The 10,655-nt window shown below is 40.0% G+C and overlaps 1 protein-coding gene across 2 annotated transcripts in view; it reads right to left on the reverse strand.

Moving 5' to 3' along the window:
* Positions 1-5,755: 5,755 nt before the first annotated feature.
* Positions 5,756-10,655, reverse strand: part of SP3 (Sp3 transcription factor) — a 28,098-nt gene continuing 23,198 nt past the window's right edge. For both annotated transcript variants that reach the window (XM_025200514.1, XM_025200515.1), the window contains exons 4-5: positions 7,860-8,056; positions 5,756-7,026 (exon numbers count right to left, since the gene is read on the reverse strand). In XM_025200514.1, the coding sequence (XP_025056299.1) occupies positions 6,710-7,026; positions 7,860-8,056 (514 nt within the window). In that variant the 3' untranslated portion in view covers positions 5,756-6,709. The remainder of the gene's footprint in view (positions 7,027-7,859; positions 8,057-10,655) is intronic.

Below are 10,655 nucleotides of genomic sequence, written 5' to 3' on the forward strand. Positions count from 1 at the left end.
TACAATTCATTCCAGTAAGTAGCAACAAGAGGTAGGCTGAACCAAACAAATATCCATTTCACTCTTCAGTAACCACTTCAACAACCTAGCATTTGTAGACAGACAAATCTTAAGCAGACTTTCATATAAAACCCAAACTAGTTGCCTGCCAGAGGCAGCAGTGACAACCAATTGAAACAACTTGAGCAAAATATCCATGTGTTGTTAATCTAAAACATTTAGAAAATCTTATACATTCTAGGCTTGGACTACATGTTTACGTAGGTACCACGTACCACCATCACACATTCCAAGAAGCCTGAAGTAATTCAGACACACTGGGCAATTTTACATGTGCTCCAGGGGTTTGCGGGGAGAGAGGGGGCTTTAATTAGAGCGGCTCCAAAAGCCTCTCTAAATTAAAGCACCACAGCGTCTCATGCATCAGCATCCCTGCGCTTCAAAATGGTGGCAGGGGCACTTGAACTAAAGGAAAGAGCTTTTGAAGCACGAGGATGCTGGTACACAAGACACAGAGGTTGGCTGGAGCACAGTAATTACAGTGCGTCACAGCAGCCTCTGCGTTCATATACAGACACCCACTGTGCTGAGGCAGACAGGGCTGAGTCACCTGATGGGTTAAACCTCAAAATGCCAACACATCCAACCATCTAAACGCTTAAGCTGAGCTATAAGATGGCAAGCTTCAAGGTGTCAAAACCCTCATTAATTCATAAATTCATACAGGCTGAAACTTCATGAATCCTCTGATGCAAGGTCCCTTCTCAGAGTACCTTCTGGTAGAAGCCCAAAAGAGCATCCAAGTCTGGATGATCAGTCTTTGCTTGAGTGATGTCTCTTACCAATACTTTTTTCCAGATTAGCTCTGCTTAGAAAGTGAGGAACAATTGACTGGCCCCAAATCAAAATATTTAGACTCATATTGGTAGCACAATGCACCATGGGAGCTTTATTTCTGGTACCTTATGTTAGTGACAACTCTCTCTTTTCCACAGTATGCTACTTTATGTCCTCTTGGTGAGGACTGAAGGTGCATCATAACCCTTGGATTATGGTCGGTCAGTCACTGAAAGAGAACTAAAAATATTTTGGGTCAAAATATTTCATTTTAATTAACTAACTTTCCCTTAGAAAGCAGACACATTTTGCTCATTTATTTCAGTATAACCTCATTTTACATCAAAAATTCTTTCAGTGTGTCACAACCCAGTGATTTTGGTGCCTCGGCACGATGGAATTTTCTTGCCACATGAGAGCCTCTTGCACAGCGAGAGTTTTTGCTGCACAGAAGAACCTCGGTGCAAGAGAGTTCCCGCCAATTTGCAGCTTTCTTTGCAGGGTGCATTTCTTCTTTGCAGCACAGAAATGCACAGTGAAAAGAGTTCCCGCTATTTGAATGCAAATTTGTGTCCCGCTATTGGCCAGTGCTAAATTATTCACACGTGGCGGCTAGTAATTGGCTTGCTAGCCGTTTAAAATTCCGTGCGACTTCCATCCAAGTCGAAGAACTTTGAGCACGCTGCAGAGTGCCTCTAAAGAGATCTGACTTGCGGCTAGCTGATTGATAGACTGATCACCTATCGATCTTTCTTCCCGTCGCCTAGCGCAATCCCAGACGTACCCTTTTCCCGCCGGCTTGAATTGCGGACGGATTAACTGGCTTGGGCCTCGCCAGCTGGAACAACTCACATAGTTGTTCAGACGACCAGACCATCTGCGTCGCAACTACAAGCGGTGTAAGTAAAAGTTTTTGCAACCATTAAACCTTGTCTGCCTCTCCATTCACCAGCCCGCCCTGACGAACGAGCAATTTCTAAATCACCTCGAGTCGGCTCTGGCCGTCTGAGACACAGTGAACATTTTTTGAAGAATAATGCTGCCTTAATAGAGTCTCCCACTGACTTTCTGCGGACAGCATCAACTTGCAACAAAACAGCATCCAGCTGCGTGAAGCCTCAGGTACACCTGGAGAGGAGACAATGTAAAACCAATACAAGCTGAAAGCCAGGTTACCAAGTGCAAAAAACACTTAATATTGGACTAGATATTGGAAAGTAATAAAACTCAGATCTTCCTAATGAATGAATTAGCTGAAGGATCCGAGTAATAAAACTAAGATCCTTCAGTTTATGGAGCTAAAGCCAGAGGTATATAAGTTTGAACACTTAGGTCTCCTCTAGCCATTACATTTATTGCAGGATATATGCAAATTTCCTGCAATAAATGGTAACACATCTAATGTTAAAAGAATTTGTTCTGAGGAAGAAAAATGGTGGATCCGTGACAAAGAAGTTGTGGATTCAAACAGCATCTTTTGTTGTACCAGGACAATTTAACGTCTGGCCAGACCTCTACCATCCACAATCCCGCAGGGCTCTGCTCTCCTTTGCTCCCTCTCCAAAGGGGTGAGAAGGAGAGCAAGCAGCTAGCTCCCTGACAATTAGCTGAGCATGAGCTTTCTGGAAAGCATGCAGATTGCCCTGGACCTGTTGTGACCCAGCAGGGGGTTGTCCAGTCAGGGAAACCCCTGAGTGCAAGAAAAGTCCTGCACTATGGACTTTCTCCCAGGTGCTGTGCTGCCCATGTGCCTTTTAAAATTCTGCACACATGAACGGCCTCAGTCCCTGCAGGGAAGGGGTAGCGGGTAGGGCACAGAGCTACCCAGCATGCAAGGCACCTGGGGAAAGCCCCAGGTAGGTGGCAAAAGTGAGGTCCCTTGCAAACAGTAGCAGAGGCTGATGAAGGGATGGAGGTGGATCAGGACAGACCTCCAATCAGCACTTCTCACCCCCAGAGGCTCACAGGGAGCCCCGTCATTCCTTGCCACCTGACAGTGACAGAGCTGCCTTCAATCCAGGAACTTTAAAGCATTACTGGGCAGCCTGATACTGGCTTCAGCTGGTTGGTGGGCTATCAGGGATCTGGAAATTTTAAAGGACACGCAAGCTTTTCTTTGAGCCTCTCTACCATGCAAGCTCTTTAAAGTTCCCCAAGGGCAGGGGAAGCTATGGAAGAACCACCTGTTGCACCGTGGCTAGAGAATGCGTCATGGCAACTCTGTCACTCTCCAGCCAGGGGGGTTTGACTATGTGGCTGCCCACAGTACTTTATATTTTGTGATGCCACAAATTTTGTAGCACTACAAAAACAACCACTGAAGGGGCCCTTGGTCATATCTGTGGGAAGTATTGTTGACTGCAGTCCAAGAAAAACTAAAATGTTTGAGGGATTTTAGGATTATTGCGCATAGAAAATGCCATTTGCAGAAACTGAGTAGTGTGCAATTAGATAGGAAAAAAGCAGGGGGCATGCAGACAGATTTGGGGTTCTGGTCCTAAAGAGTAGCATAGAGGAAATCAACTGGGGGAGAGAAAGAAGAAACTGAGCATTGGAAAAAAACTGGATTCTATGCTGGTTCAAGGCATCAACAAATACTAATTATGCTCTAATTAAAGTGCAAACCTTATCCTATACAATCTGATACTATAGTGCAAGAAAATCTAGCATGATTTACATATTGTGCTGCCAGACCTGTAAAATCAGCTTGGACTGGTATCTATAAAAAACAAAGTCAACATAATTTTCAATGTGGAACCACAATTCATGGGTCTGAAAAAACCAAGGCTTCTGAAGTAATGGTGGAATAATTAAATCTTGGTTTAATTAGTCAGCTTTTGCCCATTCTTGCTCCAAAGCTTAAGCATCACAAATTACTTATTCTTGCCCTTAACTAAGAGTCCTTCATTCTCAACCTCATGGACTTGTATATGACATTTGAAATCACCATGGTTTCTTTACTGAACCTCATCCTGTTGGTTTCCTTCATTTTGCTCTCCTGCTACATCGTCCATTATCTTCAGCATTGTTACCTGCTCACATCTGATTCTCAGTATTCTTTCCTGTTTCTTCATCACTATCTTCACTCCCCGCTGTCATCCTCTCGCACGTCTCATGAATCAGAATCCAGTTTACTTCCATTCTAAACCTCTTCCCTATCCAGACATAACAGCCAATTGCCTGAGATTTTTTCCTGTATGTCTTGCCACCAACACACAGTGGGTGCATCTACACGTTTGTTAATGCACTTTTGTTACTGTGCATTAAAATTTAGTACCTCTGTGAGGTATTTAAAAATGTGCATTAGGCTGCCCTAATGCACAGTAGAGAAAGTGCACTTTTTTAGTGATGCTTAAGGCACAGTAGCCTAATTTTACTGCACATTAGCATATTAGCATTTTTGATGTGATGCTCTAATAAGCAGTAAAATAGGCTACTGTGCATTAAAGCACATGTGCAGACACACCCAATATGGCTAAAACTGCTCTTTTCTCTAAAACCATTTCCCCTCCTCATCAGCCATGTTAAATAAACACCTGGTTCACATGACTTTGGGCTAACACAGTATTGATTCCTCTTTTCTTACAGGCTACTGTCACATTCTGGTTCTCTGTACAGGAAGTACTAAACTTTCAGTCAGAGGCACAAAACACCTTGATCACCTGCCTTGAATTTCTTCAGTTTGCTCCATCCAATATATTCAAAGTTACATTACGGTCTGGCATTGATCATTTCTCTCTTTTGGTGCTTTCAAGACGTCTCCCCCTTTTACTCCACAAATTCAACCTTCTTATACTGTGCTCATTTTAGAGCCATGGACAACTTGGCTATTATCTGTAACCACTGTCATTACTTACTTTTTTTTCACACCAACAAAAGCTTCTCAGTACTCCCCAATATCTTTTTCCCAGGTGTCAGCTTCCCAGTCAGCCAAAAGGCTAAGATATTTTTGTTCAAATCCCTTGAAACACTTCCCTATCAAGTATATTGATACACATAACTAATATGACTCTTAAAATCTGTTACCTTCTCTTTCATTAGGATCGAGACCATGTTTTTGTGTCCTGCCAAGCACCAGGGTAGGAAGCTACCATATAAATTACCCCCTGAAAAATACAAAATATGTATGTGGAAAATAGCCAACCCACTGAGTTAAGGATTGGAAAAAAAGATTAAAATGAGGTTTGTTCTTCTAGCATAGCTCCAATTTGTTACATTAAGCCTTTCAGGAGCCCGCTTGTCAGGAAAGGACTAGATTGCCATTGCTGATCCTGCCTTATTCAGCAGGCATTTCTGGAATCAAGTATAGCAAAACAGTTGAAAAAATACACAAGTAATTTCATTATGAACTTTGTTGAAGGAAAGTTAAAGCTATTAGAAGTTTAGCAAACTATACCCTGTTAATTAATACAAAGGAATACAGTAAACTTCAAGTCAAAAGAAAAAAAATAGTGTTTTATTAACTACCACACTGTTATAATACACTTTAAACGTACAATAAGGTAGCCTTTAAATCTGAGGTGGTTTTAAGAATAACAAATGAACAGATTTCCAAATGTTTGCAAATAGGTGAACTGCTATAATTATTGTTGTACATTTTTGGAAAATGGTATAGCACTTACAGACTGGCTATGTAACTTCATTTTGTACATTTTTCTATAATTGAAAATATAAACAGTAATTAAAAAAGAAAAAGAAAAAATTCAGCATAATAAAAAACATATGTTTATCAGTTAAATGTACTGGATACATACAATTTTTAAGGGAAGAAGCAAAGGAAAGATGGCTGATATTTAAATGCAGATTGACTAACCAAAAGCTAAACAACAAACAAAAAACCTTTTAAAACCCCTAGTACACTATGACTATATCCATATGGTTGGGAGTATTGTCACTATGGAAGTGATTTTCTGTTATATTTGCATATGTTATATTTTTACTGGTAATTTACATGATGGCTTTTAAGGCCCTGGCAGACAGATGTTTTGGAAACAAGATTTGATTTAAAAAAAAAAAAAAAAAACCACTGCTGAGACGCAATACACCTTATTTTTGGTCCTCCAATGTTCAAGAAAAAGGGATATATTCCACTACAACATTTGCCTTACCACCCAAATGCCTCAACCTATACATTTTTAAACAATTTAATTTTTTTAAACATTGGTTATATTGCCCAACTTGGTTATTGAAAGAATATTAACAAGACATCATTTTGGCAAATTAAATCTTAAACATGGCTTTTCAACAGGATTTAAAAGGTGACTATCCCTAGAGTTCCATGTTAAAATGTAGTTTTCAAAATCTTACAAGAGTAATGCTTAAAATATTGTACATAGTTAACCTAATTAAAATAATTAGCTTCAAAATGACAAGTTGATGAGCTAAGTAAAGCCTACACTATGTAACATTTGCTTGGAAACTTGATTTGTCAGTTATGCATAATAAAAATTCCAGTCATCAAGAAAATTACAAAATTTCTTTTATCATAACATGATTTCTTTTCACTCATCAACTTCTTTTATCTTACAATAGATAAATACCAACATGTTCTCATTTTTACACTAAACCACACAGGATTGATGCATTTGGTTAGACTACCATTCCCATCGTTAAATTCATTTTTTAATATAACTTGGTAAAATTTCATCTCTTCTAGATTCCAAAAGTACCTACAAAACCCATGCAATTTTACCATTTTAATATACTATGGAATATCATACAAAGTAAGGCATTTCAGTGTCATGTATAACCAAGTTACTGTCAATCCAAAAATTTTTGCACATCAATAAAAAGATATCTAAGAACTTAGGAACAATATTCTTCTCACTACTGTATAAAAATAACCACAATTAATAGGTATTTTGTGTAATATTTACTCCATTGTCTCGTTTCCCGAAACTGTGACAAGCTGTAAAGGTATTTCAGTGTTGGTAAGAATATCTTGATTGCTGGTGCCAGATGTATTTACAGTTCCTATTCCTGAAACAGAACCTTGTTGAATATTTGCAAGGATAAGTGTTGTTCCTCCAGCAGTAATCAAAGTATCATCAGGTGTTGCTTCTACTGATGCCAGCACTGTACTGCTAGAGTGAATACCTTTTTTATTCTGATGTGTTTTAATGTGTTTGGCAAGGTGGTCACTTCTCATAAAGCGTTTTGAACATTCTGGACAGACAAACTTCTTCTCACCTGTTACAAGGATAACAAAGAAAGATTGTTCTTAACATTAGTAAATATGTGCATAAATCACAAAAAAGTAGACTTAAATGTTCGAATTTCCACAACCCTCAATGTTTAATAGAAAAGTTTGAATATCTTGAAACCGACCTTTTATTTTTTTTAATTTTAACTAACTTGTATTACACAAAAGGTTTTTTAAAAATAATTAAAAAAATTAGTTTCCCTAATGAGTTTTAAGGGACCTGATTGGCAACTGAAAAAGCACCATCAATAACCTGCTTCAGACCTAATATGCTGCCTCTATAGTTTCATTTGCCTCTACTGGTAAACCCTCTTGCAGAGTCTATACAACAAAGCACAGGTGTCCTGTGAAACAGAAGTGTTTGAGACCGATGCAAATACTAGGCAGGAAAGATTATTACATGGGAAGTGCAGTCCAATGCACAAAAACTAAGTCACCTTTTATTTCCAAATTTTCTTTGCTTATATTAAAAAACAAATTGCCTAAAATTGAAACAAAAGTTTAATTCTGGGTCAACCAAAACGCTTTGAAACCGGGATGATTCACCAAAAATTCCCAAAGCTTTCGATATCAGGATGACAGAAAAGTTTGGGGTTTTTTTGGAAATGCCAGCAAACCAAAAAAAAAAAATGAACTACCCACACAGATCTAAATATTCCTATGGAAGAAAAAGACTATAGGCTAAATTTTGTTCTTTGATACAAGACTGGGGTTTACTATGAGGCCAATGGAATTTTTTTTATGCAAAAAGAAAATGTCTGTAAGATTTCAAGCCTTCATATTCCTCCTATAAAATTTATTAAAATCACAAATAGATAACCTGTGTGTGTCCTTCTGTGTCGCTGTAATTCATCACTGCGAGTGAACCTTTTACCACAGAACATCCAAGTACAAATAAAGGGACGCTCTCCAGAATGCCAACGGAGATGAGCTCTCAAATGTGAAGTCTTCCCATACACTTTTCCACACCCAGGTATGTGACAGATGTGTTGCTTCTTCTTCCCCAAATTGGCACCTCTGTTTAAAAAGTAAGTAAAATAAAATAATTTAGCACATCTACTTTGAGTTTCCTCAATAGTGTAAATTCTATTCACAGGATTTAGAAAAAAGTGCATCCAAAGTGATCTGTATGCTAATCTGAATGGTTCTCAGTTTGGTCCAAGTCCACAAATGCCATAGGAAGCTGGACCTCAATTGTTAAACAAGATTGCTGAATTCTACAGGACAAAGACAGACTGGAAATTTAGCAGCAAGTTCATTTACAGGATGAGAGGTTGCATTCAAAGTAATAGGAAGTTGAAAAATACAAATCAGTACAGTAGCTTGCACTATTTGGATGCTGATGTCCATTTATTTTAAAATGCCCACCTTTTTAGGTTTTTAATATTCCAAAGCCTGGCATACTAGTCAAGGATAACCACATGGCAGAAGCTAGAGGTTTTGGCAGCTGGGAAGGGGACAGATGGGCCTTCTGGCACCTTGGGGAGGCTTAAGAAGCAGTTTAGGATAAGTATGACAGCTGAATAGTTCTGCTAAAATGAACAGTGGTGAAATAGTTAATGATACTACCATTTAAATTGTCATATTTGGTTTGAGACTTAAAGCCCACTGAAATGAGTAAGTCAGTTCATATCTAATTATAATTTAAGGCTGTCATCACACACAGAAAAACAAGTTTGCATTGTTTTATATTTTGCTCATGTTTTCAAGGTTTTCTTCACAACAATCAAGTCTAGACATCTTTATATGAAAGCATCGGTTCAGGACAATTCTGTGAAAATGATTTGGACTCTACAACAAATCCAATGGCCTCAAAACTCCAAAATAAAACATAGTTCTATATAGAGCTCGCTGCAGCAACTCATTTTAAGAGATGGGGAGGACAACTCCATCAATCAACTGTATAAACATATGGTCCTATCTGGTACCCAGTCAAGTTTCTGCTCATCTTTTCTGGTACAATCTCCAAATTTACAGCATCACACAATTTTTTTTTTCTCTCGTCCTTCCTAAATCAGTTTACCTATTCATTTCATCCTGATGATACTCAGTTGTGTGCATCTTCCATCACAACTAATATCAACCAAGAAAATATTTTACTTCATTTTTTTCAAAAGTGCCAGGAAAAAAAGTGACCCCCGCGGGTCAAGAGGAACATTCAAACATACCTATCTTCTTCACCTTCCATCTCAACTGAAACATTCCATTCATTGGCAGCCTTGGTTTTATCTTTGACTCAAACTCACCTTTTCTACCTATAGTCAATCAAGACGAGGCCACTGGCACACATGCATTTAATGGTGCAATGGGATCTGATCCCTGATCCCAAAAAATCACATCTCCTGCTACACCCATGTGCATGGCAGGATATGTGATCTTAAGATCAGGGTTCAGTTCCCAATTGTGCTTTTTCTATTTGTCAATGCAAGGCAAGCCCGAAGAACACAATTCTGGGCTCCCCATGCACTGGCAAGTTGAAAGCTGGGTGCCTGCAGTGCAGCACAAACCGATACAGTCTTGGGACAGGGACCAACACTTTGGCTGATTATCAAATCCAACCTCCAGACAACGCTGGAGTTGATTCAAAACTCCAGTGCAGTCCTGGAGGCAAGATCCTCAATCAGCTGATAGTCAAGTCTCAACCCAGAACCACACTTGAGTCAGGTTAAGACTAGAGCTGGTTCAGCTGATTGTCTGTCTTGGTGCCAAGACTACAACAGAGCCAGCTTGGGACTCAGGTGCAGCCCCAGGCACCAGAGCCTAGTGCTCTGTGGATGTCAGAAAACTGTGAGAGCAGCCCAGCTGTATTCGTGGTTTTAAAGATGCCGATGCAAAGGGACCCTGGGATCAGGGAACTTCTCCCTGATTCCAGGAGAGAGTCAGGATGTGTAAAATGCCTTGTTCCCCAACTGCGTAGGAGCTGTGGGGTAAGACAGTCAACCTGCTAAGTTATGGGGAGCTGCAGGGCTCTCCACAACCTGGCAACAGAACCTGCATTGTTCCTCAACCCCTGCAGGAGGTGTGGGCAAAGCAGTTTAACCCAAATCACCAGGTCAGTGAGCCCCACAGCTCCCCGCAACCCAGTACCCAGCCCAGCTAAAGAGCTCCCCTACAGCTGGAACCTTGAAAAGAGCAGAGTGCAGCTCCACCACATAGCCGTCAGCCTGCCAACATGGGGGACCCGTCAACCCAGCCCCACCCTGCAGTCAGTGTCAGGCTATATGGCTACACTGCCACATATTTAATGTAAATTTTGTGGAAAATTTTAGTTGCTGGTTTCCCCATTTTGTCATGCTATTAATTCTCTGAATGTATCACACAATTAACAGGTTAATTGCATCCTAAGTGTAACATCTGCCAAAGGCCTGAGTCACATCCAAACTGAGGCTTCCAAATCTCCTTTAAGTCATCCACCCAAAATAGGATGAATAATGCTCAACACTCAGGCAATCCCCATGAACATAATTTTAGACACAGTTTTTTAAAATGTCTAGATTCTGACAACTGCTGCACCAGGGATAAGAAATGAGCGCCCTCAACCTGACTCTGCATGCTGCCCAACAGACGCTGCTTTAAAAGGCACCACCAACCGTTGTGCAAGGCCCAACCAGCAGGA

Source organism: Alligator sinensis, unplaced genomic scaffold, assembly GCF_000455745.1.
Source record: "Alligator sinensis unplaced genomic scaffold, ASM45574v1 scaffold321_1, whole genome shotgun sequence".
NCBI lineage: Eukaryota > Metazoa > Chordata > Crocodylia > Alligatoridae > Alligator > Alligator sinensis.